General features: G+C 39.7%; 1 protein-coding gene across 1 annotated transcript in view; it reads left to right on the top strand.

The window, feature by feature from the left end:
• grin2ca (glutamate receptor, ionotropic, N-methyl D-aspartate 2Ca) overlaps positions 1-21,698 on the top strand; it is an 87,038-nt gene that overhangs the window by 14,440 nt on the left and 50,900 nt on the right. Inside the window, exon 2 of the mRNA XM_031318917.2 lies at positions 13,581-14,031. Coding sequence (XP_031174777.1) covers positions 13,597-14,031 — 435 coding nt within the window. The 5' untranslated portion in view covers positions 13,581-13,596. The remainder of the gene's footprint in view (positions 1-13,580; positions 14,032-21,698) is intronic.

Raw genomic sequence — 21,698 nt, 5'->3', positions numbered from 1 at the left:
CCCCTAAAGGCCCATTCTGAGCCAGGAGATAAACCTGGGGGTCAAAGTAGGAATATTAATATCAGAGCGCCATGTTGAGGCCCTTAAGCCTCAGGTAAAGATCCACCCGTGTGGTATGGCAAAATAGATTACATTTGCAACGCCATTGTAATCTTCAGCCTTGCAACCCTTTAAACACTTGCACATACAATCTGTTCAATCTCGCTACACGGCGCTGACAAAGCCAATGGCGTCTGATGGAGTGTCGCTAAATGCAATAAAGCAAAGAGGAGAGAGATATATCACACATCTGTCCAGTGGACCCACGGACTTGTGTCCTTGGATGAAAAAAATCCTGTTTGGCATTTTGACGTAAATGATGATATTGTTTGAACTGTGTTGATTCATTTACTGCATTATCAAACCAAACTGACTTGTGTTGATTGTTTTAATGTAAAAAGACAGTGTGACATGATCATAGTTATACTACTCACGCTGGTGAGGGAGCTTTGCTTCAGCACTAGATGGGATATCAAAGACAGAACAGTAATAAAGCACAACGACGTAGCTTTCCATCTGCTGTGGCATTTAAAACCTGCTGATCACGACTCCTCTGATACTACACAGTCAGAAAATCCAACTGCTCACTTCTGCTCCACTTTTCTCCTGAATATTTAAATCCTTTAATGCACAGTGACACCAGCCAAAGCCTGAATACCCTTCAATTGATTCCCGTTGCAGTATGTGACATTTTACAAGACATTTTAGGACCCTCTTACTTATAACCAACCCCCTCCAACCCTTACTCAGAGAGCAGCAAGGATCAGATCAGATTTATTGGGATTCCATCCGCACAGGTTTTCATCCCGTGGCAGATCAATCATGTGTCGTGTATAGTTAATGCAGAGGTGTGCATGTCTTAAATATGTCTGCAGTGCCATGGGTAGAAGTGAAGGCAGGGGGTCTGTGAGAGAATCCAATATCACTGAGTGAATCTGTTTGATGTGCCTGTGTATCATGGGTCAGCAGAAACAGATAAATCACATGTGAATTGGACTGAAAAGCCTCCATTGTGGTTTCACTTTGGGTGCACTTTGGTAGGAAACGCTGCTGGACACTGGCTTGGTCTTATGCTTTTTTACAGCGTGAGGTGTCCATTTATCACATGGTCATGATACGGAAAACTATGCCATAAAGAATAGAGCATAAATGACAGGTTTAGAGATGGCCAAAAGGGGAACTCTCTCAGACTCACTGCAGGAATTAGGAATCAACCTGACCTTCAGAAAATTAAGCAACCAAACCATATTTTGTCCAAATGAGTTCAAACATAAAGACACAAGTGTCTGATATGAGTAATAGGTGGTGTCTCAGTGACCCTGTTTACACTTGGTTTTCAAATGCGTGACAGCCAAAACACAGCTGTGACACATCTGTGTCAATAATGCGTCTCAAGCTGACCACTTTTGATTTCGTTCCTGCCTACATCACTTCCGCTGGAACGTCAAAGGGCCATGTGAACAGTTGTTACGTCCAGACTCTCACCAATCACGCTCTCAATTTACCACTTTAACACTTTATCAGGTACTTTTTGAAATCCACATGAACCACTCTTCACATCGGCCTAAAGTAGCTCCACCACACAGCACTTATTTAAAAAAGAAAATATGTAATATTTTATAAGCTGGTTCACCTGTTACTCCTGTTATTTCCATACAAGCAATGTAGCATTTAAAAGGCTGTTGGGGACACATTAGCGTTTATACTAAAAAAGATATGTGGTCAAATGCGTCCCAGACCACCTCGGCAAGTGGATTGAGTAATCGATCACAATGCATTTACACTTGTATATAGCGCTGTCCACTTGTGATCCAATCACTCAAGACGCATTATAAAACCATGTTAAACAGGGTCAGTGTGTTGGAGAGCCCCCACCTCAGCCTCCACACCCACATCTTCTACATTGCTACATCAGCGCCACACTAAATGCTGGCATTCAACATACATTTGCACAGCAAAATATATTCAATATGAACGTTAACTCCCACTGGGTGTTTCTTAATTAGGCAGATGTTTACCCTGTATCACAAGTATGATGTTTGCCTAAAACAATTAATTAAATGTTAAAAAGCTGATTGGAGAAGACAAAATTCTTTAAAATCCCCCCAGTTTCAGCCAATTTATGCTAGCACAAAAATTAGTAAAGCTTTTGTCATATCAATATTGACACAGGTGTAATATTATTGGCCCGTTTGATTTTATTGCACAAAGGTTTAAAAGTAGATTTACGTGTTCTAAAGCATTTTCTATGAAATGTCTGTCCACCATGACCTTTAGATTAACATTGTACCAGCGGTTACAGCTGTTATTTTGGTCTTTGTGTTTAATCAGAGTCCCTGTAGTGTGGAACAGCATGTCTTAGTAAATATGTTAATTCACACTTATACATACTGCTCTTAACTGTTCTTGGTTTTTGACAGTTATCCCCTTTATTGTTTTCTCTATTTATCTATATTATTTATATATTCCTTTTACTGTTCACGGACAAGTGGCTAACTCACTTCTTGTTTCAGTCTGGCTGAAGTAAATTAAGAAAATGAAGAGAGACATCACAGAACTGGAATAATTTGATTGGTAGGTAAACTACAGTATGTGAAGGGCAGTACCAAACACTAAAAGCAAAAGAGGTTTTTCCAACCACTCTCAGATTTTGACTAAAATGAATTGTGAGGATCTGGGATTGTGAGCACATACAGAGGAGTGCATTTGTTTGTGCATTAATATTTGCAAACTTAATGGCACAAATGCATGAGTTGTTTGTTCTCTCTGCTGTCCCACATAGGTTTACTAAATTCAGCTTTGGTTTCAGTATTTGTTTCCTAAATGTCTCAGCATGAGAAGTCCTGAAAGACTAGCTAACATGCAACTTTATTTGACGATAGGACAATAGGTAAGGTTCAAGCACGTGTATTGTTTACTGCTACTCTCAGAGTGCTACTTGTAGGGATACTAAAATTATAAAGCATTCAGGGAAACCATATGTTATTATTCATTCTGTCTTTCCCATCCTTTCCTATTCGCAGCAAGTCTACTAATCTACTATAGGCGTGAAAGCACCCTAGGATAAGTGGAAATGATAAAATGTCATGGTATCGCCAGAGTCATTTGAATTCATCCTTTTGGGACCATGATGTCTGTACCAAATTTCAATGGATCCCACAAAGATGATCTGGATTTTTCATTCTGATATTTCAAGCACTGAACTGAAAGAATTGACCTTGCGCTGACATTGAACGGACCAACCCACACTGCCAACCCTAAAGCCACAAATGTCATACATGGCAAAAAAGTCCACAGTATCTTGATTGCTTTTGGTAAAACTTTGTTTGGCCCTTTTTTGGGACAGTACAGTCTAATGTTTGTTATCTGGAGTACAGGGATTGAGAGACTGGTCTAGCCCTGTTAATTAAATCCATTTCCATTACTCAACGCCAGGCCATGTGGAGCTGAGCCAGGCTCAGAGTCATGAATATAAAGACCAGTTGTTGTCTCAATGTGTTTGAATAGAACTTTAACAGGATGTTTGTTGTGGTGCTGTGACTCTGTAGTGGTCTATAACTAATGTTATAAGCTGCTCAAATTCTTTAGAGGAGCAGCAAAGAGCAGCCAAACAATTCACAGATAAATTATACACCGAGGACTTGATTTGGCATTGTTTCAATTTGCTTGTGTTTTTTGCATTCTAAACAAATATCTAAAGATCAGATAGGGATAGCAGGGACAGCATGAGATGTGGCTTTATTTGTGATCTGGCTTTAGATCTGATTCAACATTCCCTTAATGACCCGCAGTGAAGGGTCAGAGATAGATGCTTGGTCGCATAGATATCTATGATTTGAGGCTCCAGATATTGTTTTATTTTTTATCTGAGATGACAGTTTATTGAAAAGATAGATTATAAAGACACTCTCGTTCATGTTTAAATGCCGCCGCTGACTTGAAAAACAGTCATGACTTACAGCTGGCGGTGCAAACTAAAATCAAAAGCAATTTGCTCAATATATCTGAAATAATCGCACCGATGTAAAATAATAACTTGTCTAGTGTACTTACTTGGTGGATAACTGTCCATCTGGTCCCTCCGGTCTGGGTCGCCGTCTCCAATTTATTTTCGGGACATGGAAAAAAGTACAGCCTTGTTTATCAGAGAGGGGAAATCTTCAGACTGTACAAAACACTGCGTCTCTTGGGTGTTGCAACGCAACAGGTCCCACTCCGTGCAACACAGATACTCCTGTTCGTTGGCCATAGCTTCACAATGTCCGCAGGTACACCACCAGTTTCCCGAAGTATGAGGCTGTGTTGTGATTACTAGTAGCTCGCTCTCTCTCTCTCTCTCTCTCTCTCTCTCTCGTAGCCCTTTCACGGAGCTCCCGCAGCTCTTCGTTCAATAAACTGTCTGTACACTGACAATGTTCTCAATGCTTCGGTTAACATTTAGGGACCCTCATTATGCTACCGTTGAAGTTTGGTGATATTTCGAGCCTTTTTGGTGGTATAAATAGCGATTTGTTTTTACTTTCCCTGTGCCCTGAATACTAGCGTTGTAAGCTAATCAGCGGTCCGCGATACGGGTACACATCTGTTATTAACCCCTAGGTTCGTTTTGCGCCAGAATTGTCCTTTAAATTGAATCAAATTGAAACCAGTGGAGCGAAGCTTTGGAAGGAAACCGAATACATAAAATACTTTTGATTTGACATTTACTCAAAACATCTTTTTCAGCAGGTTGATCATTACAAATCACCATTAAAAATGGTTAACAGATAGACTTCTCTTAAAAAAATATACGATGGGGCGGCCTCTGGCTCACCCAGTGGGAGCGTTTGCCCCATGTTGGCTGAGTCCAGCAGCGGCGCAGGGTTCGGGTCCAGCCTGCTGCCCTTTGCTTCGTGTCATCCCGTCTCTCTCCCCCTTTCATGTCTATCCACTTTCAAATAAAGGGAAAAGCCCCAAAAAACAGGTAACACAAACACCGCTGCACGTGACGCTAGTTAACACTACACTCGACAGCAGCTAACGTTAGCCTACCGCTAGCTAGTAGCTGGATTAAAAACGATTAAAATGCTGACAGCTAACGCTAAACGGTGTAAAGTTTGACTGTGTTTTACTGTAGAGGATTCCAACACATGTAACAATCTGCAGCTGCTGTTGTCGGAAAAACAACACAGACGGTGCGTTCAATGAAACTGGTAAACTACAGCCTTGTGGTGCATTTGAAGTAATTGTAAATGTCCTTTTCCCATCTGGTGGTTGTTTTTGTCATTCAACAGCAATTTACTAGTGAAATAAGTTATTATTATACATTATTATTAAATCATTTAATTTTGACCATATGGCCTTAGCAGTAAACAAGCCGTTCTTCAATGTCACCAACTGTTGTTTAGTACCCTTTTTTTTTCTTTTCTCTTTTTACTTTTTTAAAAGGTATCGGTTCAGGAACCGTTAATTATGTATGCGATTAATTTCGATTAATTAATCACAGAGTATGTAATTAATTAGATTACATTTTTTAATCGATTGACAGCCCTAATATATACATATATTTATACTTATATTGTTTGTTCTGTTTAACCTGTTTGTTTAACTTATTTTAGAGAATGTGTGACATGCACCTACAACACCAAAACAAATTCCTTGTATGTGTAAAAAACGTACTTGGCAATAAAGCTTTTCTGATTCTGATTCTAAACTGTTACCAAACAGCTAATATGAGACTTTGGCAGTCTAAATAGGTCAAATCATGTGTGCATCACTCAATGTTGCTGTATTTTTAGTATAAAATTCCCTCTGCGTTGTCCCTATTCCATGACGAAGCCAGCCAGCACTGTCCCTTGAAGCTTGAAGAGGAAACTTTGTTCTAAAAAGACTTGATTTTTCTAACTCAGCTTTACAATGCATTTTTACATTGAAATTGCTTTAGAAGGGGATCTCTTTTGATTTGATTTTATTTAACACATAAAAAAAACAACAAAAAAAACCAGTGTTACATATACGAGAATTTAAGTAAAAAAGACATGAAAAGGAAACCCAGAAAACCAGCAAAGGGCTTGGCATGTTGGGTTCACTAAAATAATTCAACGAAAGGTAGCATATAGAAAATAAAAAATAAAATAAAAGACAGTCTTCAAAAAAGGGACAGAAGAAAGGAAAAATTAAATGATGGAAGAAAATAAAGTATATAAAAAGAGAAAAAGGAGGGGTTAGAAAAAGACTGTTCATGGTTAAAAGAAAGCTATGCTGACTGTTGATTAACCTCGGAACCCATCAATCTCGAAACTCTCGGCTATCGGTACGAAGACAATTTAGGCTCTGGGGGAAACAGACAAAATTTCGGGGGTTTTGGTGTACCTTGCAAATATCCACGCGCTGATTCCAATTAGCAACTTGAGAGCGAGAATGGAGTTAAGAGTTAAGAGATGACCTCTCTATAAACACATATCTACATATGAAAAAAGTCTGGGTTCCGAGACTGCATTTTGGCCAATGTGTTCTGCCTCTTTTGCTCTCCACACAGACTGCATGCAACCTAAGCCTGTTAAAACGTGATTGGTCAATACTATTCGGAATACAAACAGAAACCTGAATGCTTCCGACGCCAAAATCTTGTCCCATTGCCTACATATTTTTAATTAATAAGCAGATATCTGTTTATAGAGATTAACTGTTGATAGGAGACAGGAAATAAACAGCAGTCGACCTATCTATCCACAATGCCTCCCTGTGAAGTTTTGTGGTGGTATGACTTGACAAGAGTCATAATACACGAGGCCTCTGGAGATCTTTGTCAGTTATACATAAACATGTATTTAGGCATTGAAAACAAATGACTGAAGTCGTTTTTCTTAGGAGGTAGGAGGACCATGAAGTAGGAAGACCGTGTTAGGAGAGTCACAACACATTTCAGTTCCCAAGCCCAGCAATAAAACATACAGTATATTGATAAAGCATTATTATAGAATCATTTTGTACAGTGATGCAGCAAATCCTGACTGGAGGTCCCTGCTGGTTCTTTGCTCTAATTAGCTACTTCACTCATTTATAAAGTGAAGAAGAACTCACTTCTCTAGTGCATTAGCTTTGATCAATTACAGAGCAGTGGTGCTTAAAGAGGCCCTATTATACTCCTTTTCAGCATCATATTTGTACTCTAGGGGTCTACTAGAATAGGTTTACATGCTTTGATGTTCAAAAAACATATGTTTCTCATACTGCCCATTGCCGCAGCTCCTCTGCCTGAAACACTCTGTCTGAGCTCTTGGCCCCCCTTCCTGAAAAGCCCAGTCTGCTCTGATTGGCCAGCTGCCCCACTCTGTTGGTCAACCAAATTCAAACATGCCACTAGGCGGGCTGTGCTTGCTCAGGCAGCACCTATGGGCAGCACATATGAAAAACTGGCCTGGCATTCTCAATCAGTGACATCATTAATTGAGCAATTTCAAAAAGGAATGCGGACGAGGCGTTTCAAGAAAAAGTGCTGTCTGTGGAAGAGAAAGCCCCATTTGGAGTGAAATGTGTTTTTTTGTAATTTATACATCTATTACATACTCACTAACTATATAACACACTATAGGACGGGTAAAATCAAAAAAAGCATAATAGGGTCTCGTTAAGTGGCTGGTTGATATAAGGCATGGTTGTTTTGTTGGTTTATGGAAAAGTCATTTTCCTATAGTTTACCAATAGAAGTCAATAAAGGTCATAGATTACTAAACGGCTATTGGAGCATGGTGTAATATCAGAAAGTGTTCCCCAAAGAGACGCTGTGGACTGTTTGGATGGTCAGCAGTTCTCCTGATAATGACACAGAGGAGGATTACTTTATCAGCATGTGAGCCACAGACACAGCAGGCTGCAGATGCATGGCTGAGTGTATTGTTCACGGAGCAGAAGACGGGATAGGTGCACACTGTTAAACTGCTGCAGCAGAGGCGTCACGCCCAGAATATAAAAGCAGTCATTAAACACTGTGCAGATGAGACCTTACTTCTCAGCCAGATGTATTTACCGCTGCAGCCTCACGTTAATGAGCTGGATTAGGAATCATTTGGAGGACTCGACAGCTCAGCGAAAACTAGTCAATAGATGGCAGCGTTTTATCTGACTTCACAGTTCATATGGTCAATCAGAAAATTAAGAGCTTTGGAACTTTAGTTTACAGGATATAATAAGATGAAAGGAAAAGGCTTTGTGGGGAAGCCCAGCAGTTGCAGCAGCTATTGGTGGCACAGCAAATGGTATTAAAATAAAAATGTAGAAAATTGGTAATATAAATGAACTATCTGTTGCTAAAAGAATGTGCAGTTAGGATTTTTTTAAAGGAACAAAGCCATGCAGTATGAAATAACAAAATGAGAGGTAAATTATACTATGTGAGATTACAACACATAACATACTGTACCAGGTGTGTATAAAAATGTGCAGAGTCTGCGAAGGCCATACATATTGAGCACAAAGTGTCAACGTGTGCAGAAAATTATATTTACCTTATCAACAATATTTACCACACACGAGCAGATAACATATGTATAGGCTGAGTAGACATATACTATTTGCATTATTACCTGCTCAGTTTATCAAAACGACCAGATGTCTGTAGAGTGAAGGTAACACAGGATAATCCACGAGGAAAGAAAATTATGATAGTATGATATAGCTCCCGCAGTTATTTTGCAGCTAATTCTGTAAAGAAACTGCTTCCACCATATGTCACCCACTAGAGGGGGATAAGCACATCTTAAATGTTTGCTAGTCAAACAACCCTGATGACAGAATACAAATATCAGTCTACCATAGGTTTTACTTTGAAAATGTAGTTTTCTCAGTTTTCACATCATCTATGAGGACTGAGTTTGGCGAGAGCCCAGGAAGAACAACTTCAGTTATTTAAATAATCTGCCACTGGGAGATGGGACTGTGCAGTGCATGTGTACGTGTATCAATCATGTTGCGGTGATATCTGTTCAATCACATTATGGGGACTTACCTCCCAAACCTCCCAAAACAGGGTAGACTGAGAAACTACCTGCCATCTCATCGCCTTCTTTCCTCATGCCAGAATCCCTAAATAACTTGCACATATGTATTTGGTAAAAGTTTGTCGTTCAATTTAAGAGAGAAAAAGCTGGTCCCCACAAAATTAAAGGTTTAAGACATGTTTTTTTTGTGTTTAGGCTGAAGGTTAGGTTAATGTTGGTGTTAGTCTAGGCATGTAGTGGTTATGGTTAAGTGGGTTAAGTCTACAGGGGATGTGAGTCAATGCAATGTGCATTGTATGTGTGTGGAGAGTCAATACTGCTGCAGATGTAAATGTGTCTGTTAGTTTGTGAGGAAAAAAAAATATGTATGAAAACGCAATGTATATTTTACCCTTTACATTGAGTGTAAGTCATGTATAGTATGTTGTTTTTTTACTGCCGTTTGCCTTATTTGTCTTCTCAGTTTTAAAAGTCACATAAGAGTTTCCTAGTATAAACACACTAACACTATATTTACACATAACTACTTCATGTGTGGCTATTAAATATCAAAAATGCAGTAAGTGCAAATGCTTACAGAAAGAATTACAGATGGATTTTTATCATATTGCTCATCACCTGAGCAGGGGGTTTGAGAAACAGTTTAGTCAGATGTTGAAATGTTGAATATGCCAGAGGCAGGACATGACGCGGATTAGGATTACACTGCGGTCACATAGCCGGTTCGTAATTTGGTCATAAATAACCAAGTCTCTGGCCGTTCTTTGAATTTGTTGTCGATTTCGGCATCTGACCTTAACAACAGAAGTTCCTGAATATTAGTACTGTATTAGTAATATAGTATTATCCTCTCTCCAGTTAGACATTGCTGTCTTCGTGTAATTCACCCTTCTTTACCCTCGGATGTTTGTATTCTTCCGCTTTTCGTGCCAGCCGCATGACTAAAACGTCATAAACACGCCCACTCCCTCGCTGTGAATTCTCTGGAAAATGATTTGCTCTATTCACACATGGGCTCAATCGGACATTACACATACTTTGTGCTAGGCAGCTGGCAGGATAAAGAATGTTTACTGTCCGGTCCAACTGATTCAGACATTTGCGCTCTCACATACAGCACATCTGGGTAATGTCTGGATAACTTCAGGATTGCAGCGCATGTGTAAAAGGGGCTTCTGTGTTTATTATACTTCCTACATGTTAGGAAGTATAATAAAATTCAATTGAGTGTTATTACACAAATGGAGTAAGAAGCTTTCATCAAATGGGTCATTCCAGCATGTCTATAGATAACACAAGGATAACAGGAGTTTACTGGTAGTAAATGGTCTCACTCCCTCTGTCACCAGGTACAGTATGACTCATTCTGAATCCACTTTGTAGCAGCGCCATGACGCAAACGGCAACCTGTCTCTTGCTCCCGATTGAGACTACATTATGTACCTTGTATCTGTTACAACCAGGCTTCAGAGCCAAATAGACTGTGTGTCATGATAATTCACGATGGATATACCCCGTAATGCATCCTCCACAGTGACTTTTGATCCCCAACATCAGAGTGAAGCCTTCAGCCCTTGTATACACAGGAATTATTTTTTGGAGGATTTAGCCCAGGTGAAAAGCCTCTTTATATATCGGTACAGTTTACAAGTTCATCTGACTTTTAGTTTCAGGGGTCAGAGCCGGGCAAATCAGTGCCAATCTGCAATTCAGCTGTGTCACAAAGCTTAGCTGATTGCACTGTTCAGAATCTAAATATTAATTAAGTTATATTGGAAGCTCCTGTTTGCCAAACTCGGTCTCCATTGTTATTTTCTTGCCTTGGTATTAGAAGGCATGTTGACAATACAAAGCCTTGTCACAAAGTTATTGATGACTCATTCCCTGTTTGCTTTAATTCTATATCCACCACCCCAGAATTCGACCTTCATATATCTGCCTTAGCTGTTTCCCTGCCTTGATTAAACACATTGGAGGTTGAAGCTTTTAAGCATTTTGACCACGTACGTTGCTCCCCATCAAAGACATTAACCCTAAACTATTTCACTGCTGTTGCAGCTGAAACATGGCTAATGTCATTGAAAGGAATGTGGCAGATGACCTCTCACTGTGTGGACTAATCAATTTATAAAATGATTCATGAGCCAGCGCCTACCTGGAAAATCACATGTAGGACATAGCATATACGGCTTCCCACGCACGTGTGATGTCTTTTATGGGGATTTCAGCAAGTGACATGACTGGAAAAACAATCCCATGATAACTATTCTAGAGACGTACTAACCAAGCGCCCCTGCTTCTCTGCAGCACGCCTGTTTGCAATGTTTTCTAAGGGGAGTTCACGGCCCACACAGGAAGTAGAACATGGAGAGAATTGCACCACACAGCTACACTGAGCCTTGTGCTGTAGCCCAATCTCTTGATAAGTTTATACACTACAATCAAGCTGTAGGCCATGACGCCTGGCAGGGATTACCAAGGGATTACAATATATTCACCCCACTGGGATTCCATCACATGGTGGATCAGATCTCTGTGACAGGGGACCAGTGTGCAGCACTCCCTCAGGGCCACAAACACTACTGTGACAGATTTGACAAAGAGCCTAAGTCTGTCTGACAGCTCAACACAAACCACCGCCTGGCTACAATGTGAATGTTAAACCAACGCTACAGGGTTTGACATCACAGAGCTCTGCCATTGTGTTTCTCCTCCATTACCTTCCAGAGGACAGGAAGCAAAGCAATTAGGGGTTTGGAAGAAATTGAGACAGTTTGGCTAAGAGTTGCTGGTTTCAATCCAGACCATAAGTGATGCAATGTTGCACAAAGAGCTTGGCTTTTTTCAAAGGCCAATTTGGGGATTTCAGTCTCTTTGTAAATATAGACTTTGCTGTTTGAAAAATTCAAATGTCAGCTTCATAACTACAAAAGAAAAACTTTCCCAAAAGCTTACAAATCATTATAATGAAACTATTGAAGTCAATTAATCAGCATAGCCAAATGCATGCGTGCAGACCTTTGGTAGATTAAAGGGATGGTTCGGAGTAATTTCACCCTAGGGTCCTTTGCACCACGACCTCGAGCTAAACACCCCCCCGAAGCTTTTTTCCCTTGGTCGAACATTGGGCGTGTTAGTGCTATCAGCCGAATGGCTTAATGCAGGCGTTAATGGAATCAAAGGTGTATCTCGTAAAAAACATCACTAATAATACCTGGAATGGTACCAAACTTCTACAGTAGTACAAATAGGTTCTGTACTCCTAAAACAAGACATTGGAACGTTTGTAAGTACACCAGGAGTTTATTTAAATAGCACTTGCCTGATGGCTTCTCCTTTCTACTGCTAGCGCTGCTATCTAGCTAGCTCTCCGATTCTCCTCCACTAGTTGTAGCTCCTCGTCCGTGTATTCAGGCTCAAATATGTACGGGCGACCTTCGAAATTGAGCCACTCATCGTCGCGTTCGATGCTAACCTCAAACGCCTCTTCCGGCAATAGAAGTCTTGCTCTGTGCGGGATCTTGTGCGATCACCCGGTGTTGCTGAAAAAGTTTTTTGGTATATCCAAAGTTTTTAATCATTTTTTCCGAAGTGTTTACAACTTAGTGTTAACTAATAAGTGTTGCAAACTGGTACTACCAACAAAATATAAGTGCATTCCTGGAACTAGGCATCTTGGATATACCAAAAAAACTTTTACTACAACTAATGGAGGAGAATCGGAGAGCTAGCTAGCGAGCAGTGGTAGCAGCAGAGAGGAGACGCCATCAGGCAAGTGCTATTTAAATAAACTCCTGGTGTACTTACAAACTTTCCATTGCCTTGTTTTATGAGTACAGAACCTATTTGTACTACTGTAAAAGTTTGGTACCATTCCAGGCATTATTAGTGGTGTAATTTACGAGATACACCTTTGCTTCCATTAGCGCCTGCACTAAGCCATTCGGCTGATAGCGCTAACTCGCCCAATGTTCGACCAAGGGAAAAAAGCTTCTGGGGGCGGGGGTGTTTGGCTCGAGGTCATGGTGCAAAGGACCCTAGGGTGACATTACTCTGAACAATCCCTTTAAGCTTGAATGCTTTGGACCACTGAAAAAATTAAGCAACAGCTTCAAAAGTGATGTCACGGAAAAAGAAAAAAAAAGATAAATCCTCTTGTTCTCCATTTGTTGCATTAAACACTGGACACCATCTGTTGGTTTGGACCACAAAATACAACAGCAGCAGGGTGGCAGCTGCCACCCTAAGACACAACAGCCTGGCCACAGCCTCATGTTGCACGCTGACACACTCTAAAAATACTATCCTGTAGTATTCTATTCCGTTAATGGGCTCTTACACTGTCTTAGTTATGGCAGGCAGACCAGCACACTGAGCAGAGATGAAGCTAAAAGGTCATTAATCAAAATAAGCCAACTCTAAACAAAAGGCAGTTTGGTTGCCCAGCCAGCAGGGATTACTGCGTATTATCACAACATTTCAGAAAAAGACAGCAACTGTTCCTGTGTATCTAACATTTCAATCCCTTTGCTGACCCCTCCCTCACTCTGACCCCTCCTCCAGGCAGTAGGTGACTGAGATGGGCGTTCGTCTAGGCTGCTTGAGCGACTCCCCGTGGTGGCCGCCGCCGCTGCTGCTGCTGCTGCTGCTGTTCTGCACTGTCCCCTTCTGCTCAGGCCGGCCCTTTGGGATTCCCACGCCCTCTGTGAACGTGGCGGTGGTGTTCAGTGGATCGGCATACCAAACAGAGATTAAGGGGCGGTTAAGTCGGGAAAACTTCATGGACCTGCCTCTGGAGGTGAACCCCATCACTGTGCTGGTCAACAACACCAACCCACGGGCACTGCTCACCCGCATCTGTGACACCCTGTCCACTAATCGCGTCCATGGAGTGGTGTTCGAGGACAATGTTGGCTCGGAGGCCGTGGCACAAATCTTGGACTTCATTTCCACTCAGACGGCAGTGCCCATCGTGGGAATTAGTGGAGGCTCTGCTGTCGTCCTGCCATACAAGGTCAGAGCGGGGGCTGGGTCACCTCAGAAAGAGCTGGTTGGGCCACTACCGGTGGGATCCTCATCATAGAGTATAATTGGAAACTGATCAACGTAAAGCAATTGAATTCACATTTTAAGCCCTTGCATTTGTATGTAATATGCCCAGAAACTACAGATCAAGCATTCAGTCTGAGAGTGGGTCAGAGAGAGAGTTCAGAGAAATGCACTTTGGGTAAACAAAGCCACTTGGACTAAATGTTCAGGTAATTTATTATTTATATCATTCAGTCAGCAACTCACAACAAACTAAGAGTAAGTAATGAACATTAGAGTCAACCTCTAAATCACACATCATTTTCCCATGTTATAGGCTAAATGATAGACTCTTAACTTCATATGCTAAATGGATGCGAGCCAGTGGCTTTTCATAATTTCTCGCCATCATCATAGTTTGTAACTGCTATAAATTCTGAGCTTTAGGAAAAAGGCAGGGGTGGAGCGTCCGAACACTACTGTTTAGTTTTGCAGTGGTGCAAGACGTATTCAGATCTTTCACTTAAGTATTTTATAAACTAATACGCTGGATATCAAACATTTTACTTGCATCTAAGTGGTAACTAGACTTGTCCAAAAGATGATTCCTTAAATTTGTGGTTAAGTATAGTAATTGAGTAGCATGCACGCATTTGCTAATGTGAGAACCACCAGATCAGATTTCTTCCTCATGTCTAAACTAAGCGACACTGTATACCATAGCACGAATTAAGATTTGTAAGATTTTAGTTGCTCATGTACTATACATCATCTGACTATAAAATAAATTGCCAGGCTTATGGCAGAGGAACACATCACAACAGCAAATTGATGTTATTAGACTTTCATTTTCATAACTCGTTTGTTTTCAGGTGTCAAGCGCTCCATACTTTCACAGAAATTGGATGGATTGGTCGATATTTTAGTTATTCAATCAATCAGTTGCGACAGAGCCTCTGTGGTAATTACAACACCTCAAAGCAAAAAATGAAATAACTTTAAATCACAATTCCACTCAAGGTACACATTTATTTTCTTGGTAGCAGTCAAATAATCACACAGAAGCCCACACGTACAATCATTTGAGTGCTAATTACATCAGCCATAATAGCATTAGATAGATGGACAAGGACAATCTGTCATTTTAATGACTTTGTGATTAATAAATATCAGAAATACAGTATCTATTTGAGATTGCATTAGGTTGAAGAATGAAGAAATTAATTAGGGAAGTTTGTCAAGGTCAAACATAAAACATAGATGGATCACAGGTTCATTCTAACTGATACAGTGAGATTAGGGTTTAGTAGATCTCTTTATTTAATTTATGTTCTCCAAAGACTGAATCATTATCAGTACTGTATTAGTACTTTATGCAGCCCTGACTCTCAAGTGAGGTAAACAGCTTGAGAGACACATACGAGCCATTAAACTGCTTTTAGAGTTGAAGCTGGTAGGTTTAGCAGCAATGATCCATGTATAGGAGCACGATCACCCACCACAAAAGGCTCAGCCACAGAGACAAACTATAATCCTTCATTTAGAATGTTTTTTTCTGTTGATATTTTAGTGCCTGCTCAAAAAACAACATCACATTGAGAAAAATACAGTTTGAAGCCCTGCAACAAGATTCTGCCAATTGATGATCTTTAAAGATTTAGGGCAAAGTAAAGTTTGCACATTAATAACAATGCTACATGGTGCACTTTGCACATATAACACAAAAAGGGGGAACATCTGGAAATGATATCTTATTCAGAAAGTGCAGGAGAAATACGTGTGAAAAACTCAAACTCACTTATAAGAAACAAGCTAGTATCATCAGTAAGAAAGGAAGAGCGACATGGATGAAGATACAGCAGATAAGGAACAAAAAGGGTCCAAGAATAGACCCCTGTGGGACACAATACATCACATCCGATAGCCACTCAGAGAGCCATTTGAACATCAGTCCATTGAGGCCATTAAAATGAATAAGTAAGACCTTACGTTAAAACTAGACCACAGGCATTCAATATTGTTCAAATCAGTCTGAACTGGATTGACCACAGCCACAAACTTAGAATTATTTTTTAAATCAATACACATGTAAAAATGATCAGCTTTTGAAAATGCTTAAAGCTATAGTGTGTAGTCACCCCATGAGGAATTCTAAGTAATGATAACAAAACTGATGATACAAGCCTTCCGTGATCTCGCACTTCCCCCACCCCTCCTCCACGCAGTTGCTAGTAGCTAAGGAGGACACGGAGGATTAAAAAAACATGATTGACTCTAGAGATGGTCCGATACCATTTTTTGCTTCCCGATACCGATTCTGATGCCCTGAACTTGCGTAGCGGCCGATAGCAAGTACTGATCCGATACCAGTGTGTCATATATTTTATTATGTTTTAACAACTGTATACTACTATCTCTGTATGGATGTGACATGATTTCTATCTTTGTTGTCGGTCTGGCTCAGGTTAAACTCTTTGTGAAACATGAACAAACACAAACAATGAATGCCACAGAACTTTCTTTTATTATCCAGTTTGACAGTCAGTTATAACGGAAAAAGAACATAAATAAACTACTTTAACGTAGATTTTCTTTAGGGCTTTATTACGTGGTATTGGATTGGTGCATAAACTCCCAAGATGGGACAACGGCTGCAATTTAGAGATTAGTGGAAACAATTCTTGCTTTTAGTTTGACGAAAATGTGTAAGAGTTTACTCATTGAAGAATGACTTTGGTGACCAACATAAGCCTAACTTTATCATGGCCTGCTGCGGAGTTTCTCTTTTTAGCTTTAGTATCAATGAACTCATTCTCTGAGAAAGATCAAAACTCTGAAGGGAAAGATAAAACCTTTTTCAAATAATCTGAAATTATTTAACAATGTATGTATACTTCAAGATATGCATATTGAATTAGAATATAGTTATATTTTATTTCATTTTGAGTCTTGTGACATTTTGTGAGAAACAAGGAGACCATAGTAAGAGTGCAGTAAATTCTTTAATTCGAATGGTTTGTATACAGTTCCCCCTATCAGCTGCATCCACTTCAGAAAACATGGGTGATCTTTCTATCGGCTCTATCTCAATGGTAATAAAACATGTCAATCAGCCGTTATTGCCTCCTGCAGCTCATTTGCCGTCTAACTATTCTAACTTGAGGACAGTAACAGCAACTAAGTCATAATATATTCCAAAATAAAAACATGTAACAAGAAATAAACGTAATGACAAAGGGCTGGCAACTGTTAACACGAATGACTTTTCATCAGTAATAAGCCAACGACAGGAGTTGAGACCAGTAATATATACTGTGTAATGAATGCATTAAAAGTGCCTTACATAACAGTGAGTTCATGAATTATTAATATGGACAGTCCCAGTTGGAAACCAAACGTAATCTTCTGCTACCCACTGAGGTACCAGGCCACTGATTGACATGTACACCTCCCTGCCTCACCTGATAATTTGACACTTTGTAGGCAAATAACAATTTATCATGGTCTTGGCACCCCATGCAGTCAATGTTCTATATGTGGTTTTGCATATTTTGTCCCTTTAACTACAGTCTTTTAGATTTAGAATGCTGATGACCATTTTCCTATCTTTCAGGACCGCCACTGGTTCTTGTTCTGATGATGTGCTATTAAAATAAAAATGCATAAGCTAGAAGTTTGTTTGAGAGGTGTTTTATGGTAGATGAAACTTATTTTACTGTTGCTTGATAATACGGAATATCTGTTTTGAAAGCTCACTACAGCTACATTACAGTATTATGTTGGAAAATGGGGCTGCACGATTGATCTAATCGCAATCACGATGTCACTCTGGGCGATAACATAACCGCAAAAATTGTGTGATTTAAGTAAACCAAAAGGTGTGCTGTGAGCATGACACTCTGTGTGCACTGCAGTCTCTAAGTTGTAACACCCTTTACTTTATCGACAGTATTAACAACAGATGAAGCCACCGTGTCTTAAGAAGCTTGGTGTTCACCGTTTATTCACGTTACATCGTCTTTGCTACAGTATCTCTTTTTCCTCTCGCTTTTCTCTTACAGCCGCTATGAGTGCAACACCGCTCATCGCTCCTTCTCCTCGCTTCACCACTCAGACACTGACGTCACTCATCAGCACCTACTTAATCACTAATTATATTACACCCATTTTGAATGTCATCGTTTATAAGGGCATACATATGCATCATTTTAAGAATTAGTATTTAATTTTCTAAAATATTAAGTTATTTAAAAAAAGGTATTGCACATTTTTGTTTATGTATTTCTTCTTATGCTCGTTTAACTTTGTATGTTCAAGTAAAAAAATACACATTTCAAAATTGTAGTAGCTTATTTTTTTGCATTTTTCTTTGAAAATCAAGTAAACTCAGGATACCGTTACATCGCAATCGTAATCCCAGTATTGTAAATCGCAATATGACTTTTTCTTCAAATCGTGCAGCCCTATTAGAAGATCAAACAAGCAAACATGGATAATGTGGGAAAGGATAATCTGAATTTGGCAGTTCTGGAATGAAGCCACATTTTCTCAAAGCAAAGTTCCTGCAAGTACTTGGACAAACCAATATTTTCTAAGACCTTACCATGGGACTATAACGTCACAATGAAGTACATACAATCAAAGGTGATTGTGGCTTAGTTGGCGGAAACGTTCAGTCTTCAGCCTCTACTGAAAAAATGGCAATATGTCATTGAGCAAGATATTGAACCCCAATTTGCCCTGTGAAAAAGCTCTGGGATATCCAGTATTGTAGTGCAGCATACCACAGAATCCAGATGTCTGAAGTCCAGGTTTTTGCAAGTGGAAAAAATGAACAAGCAAGTACTTACACAAAGAATAATTACAGTCACTGTTTCAAAATGAGATTCATACTGAAGGTTTGAAATATCAATAACATATTTATTCTATTGGTCATTCTATTATTCAAAATGTGACATGAGTAGTGGCAGCAAAATGATTTGTGTCTCCAGTAAATATTTATGTCACAACGGATTTAGATAACACCAGTTGTCACATATTTATGCTTTAATTAGTCATTTATTAATTAATTTATATTGAAGTGCTGTAAATGTAACAATGTGCACCTGACAGTGTACCAGGTACACAGAGATGAGTTTGTTCCAACCCTCTTTGAGCCTTCTTCTGAGCAATCAGTGATGCCGCCCCATGGATTGATTTATGGGGCACTGTCAAAGGTAGTCAACAAGGCAATGGAGCCCGTTGATTTTTCATACATATCGCTGACAGCCGAGGGTTTGATCTCTCTGAAAGTGACGGCATAAAATTAGGTGATAAACTGATTCCTGTCCTCAGGACATTTTAGTTTGTTGATTGACAGCATTGGAGCACATGTACCATCATCCTCTCACATATTCCAATGAGGACAAGAAATGAAATAATGACAAGCAAAAGTTCAGAAGGAACTAATGTTAATTAGAAGACTGGAAGTATTAAGCAAAGTTCACTCCACGAAGAATATGCTTATTTATGCATCTTTAGAGTTAGAACTTGAGTAGCCATATGTCAATTTCAGATGGACAGAAAATCAAAGCTACATACTTCATTACTATTACCAGCGGATTAATCAGTTCCCACAGTGCTGCTCAATGTGCAAACAGTGGATAAATCAATAGCACGAATAATGGCTGACAGAAATGAGCCCAAAGCAAGCTAGACCTGCACCTGGTTTAAAAGTTAAAATATGGCTGCTTCATTACCAGGACACAACAGCACAGAGCTCCAACCTAAACAACAAAACAGGTTGGTTGTCATTGCTCTAAAAAACAAACCATGATATTTATAACAAAGCGTTTTCTAATCTGCCACCTCTATGGTTAACAATTGGCATTTAGCTACAATCTAACTTGGACATTTTGGGGCTGATTGGTGGGGATAGCTATGGACGAAGTAACATTACACATGATGATACACTGGTAAGAGCAAATTACGTTTAACCATGTATCCAGCTAATTTAAATAACTCACTCTACTGTATCTTTTGTGCAGTGCAAATACTCAACCAAAACAAGTTCCTTCCCCGAGACTTTTTTGCAGAGACACTGCCGCTGACATCCGGAACTTAGCGCCACCCAAAATGATTGTGATTGGTTTAAAGAAATGCAAACAACCCAGAGCGTTTTTTTCCTCCTATCCCAGAATATATCTGTAGTGTAGCCAGACCTTACTTCACAGCGCTATGGAAAAAGGTCTGGCAATGCAAGACTACCGTCTTTAGATTACAGAAGCTGAAGATAAAGGAACTGCCATTTCTACAGTATGGGACTTTAAACTAAGTTTTGATATATCACTTCCTGCAGCATCAATAAGTGACCCAGAATGGACCATTAGCATGATTACACAGCAGCTCAGTTAGACAAAGAGGTGTAGTTTTAACTGAAAATCCTTCCGAGTGTAGCTTTCACTTCAGTAGATTTATGACGAGTCTGAAAAAATGGGGACATACAATGATGTCTTTCCAAAGTACAGTAATTACCCATATTAAAATAAGTTGTACCTTCTTAATTCCTGAAAAAACATAGCACAAAATCAACTTTTTCTCTCATTATGCATTTAGTTCAATATCCAAAGCATCCTTTGAAGCATTCATCGTGTGATCTGATAGATCCCATCCTCCGAGCCACAGTGCTATAAGTGGACAAAATGTAAGCCAGACACGAGCAAAACCCTGATTGTCTTTGCAGGAACATGAGCCCAAGGCTTTTCTCAAAACTAGAGCAGTTCCTTTTTATCTCTCTGTCTGCCTTCGCTATGGCCTGAACTCGCTTGTCTCTTGCTCCACCTCCTGCTACATTTTAAAAAAACTGGCACATTTACAGTGTTACCTGTCTAGACTGAGGCAGAGCAAGTGCAGAATAGTCGTAGAAACAGCCAGAGGGGAGCAGTGAGTGAGTACACATGAATATGCAGTGTAACTTAAACTTTATACAACTCAGATGTCAGGCTGGGTGATGGACAAATATTGTAACAAGAAAAATGTTATATCAAGTACACTGGGGCAAACACAGATTTTGTGTGGATTTGAATAAAAAATGTGGAGTCCTTACATTCACTGAGTGCTGTGAGTGCCTATGACATGACCATAACAAAGTTTAATGCTTTAGTTGCTATGAGTGGAGATTGACAAACAAATGACATAAATTGATATATCAGATATGTGAATGTGTGTTATGACAAATAAAAAGGAGCAACACTGAATTGCAAAAAGATTCACATATTCAATGTCAAATCAAGATATATATTCTGAGCAAAAAGTAAAAGTAATAGTCTGGTTTCCATATTAACCAGCAAGTTTCCTTTTTTTTGTTTTAGGGAATGCAGTTGGACTTAAAGGAGAACTCCAGCCAATTTTTACATTAATCTTGATCGCTATAAATATGCGAGTACTGTCGATAGAAAAAAAAAGAAAAAAACGAGCCGAATCGGTGCTAGCAACACGGAGTTGCTGCAGCTACGCCTAGAGCTCACACTTACTGTAGCTAAAACGCCATTTGTGGGGGCATGTTCTAAAGAGTGCCTTTGTGCCTCTTAACAGACACAAAATGCAATTAAAATGTCTGTGCAACATGAACAGGGCCCTTACGTGACAACAATATGCGTTTTCAACTCAGACATC

This window comes from Sander lucioperca, chromosome 21 (genome assembly GCF_008315115.2).
Source record: "Sander lucioperca isolate FBNREF2018 chromosome 21, SLUC_FBN_1.2, whole genome shotgun sequence".
Classification (NCBI taxonomy): domain Eukaryota; kingdom Metazoa; phylum Chordata; class Actinopteri; order Perciformes; family Percidae; genus Sander; species Sander lucioperca.
This window is presented reverse-complemented; position numbering and strand designations above follow the sequence as displayed.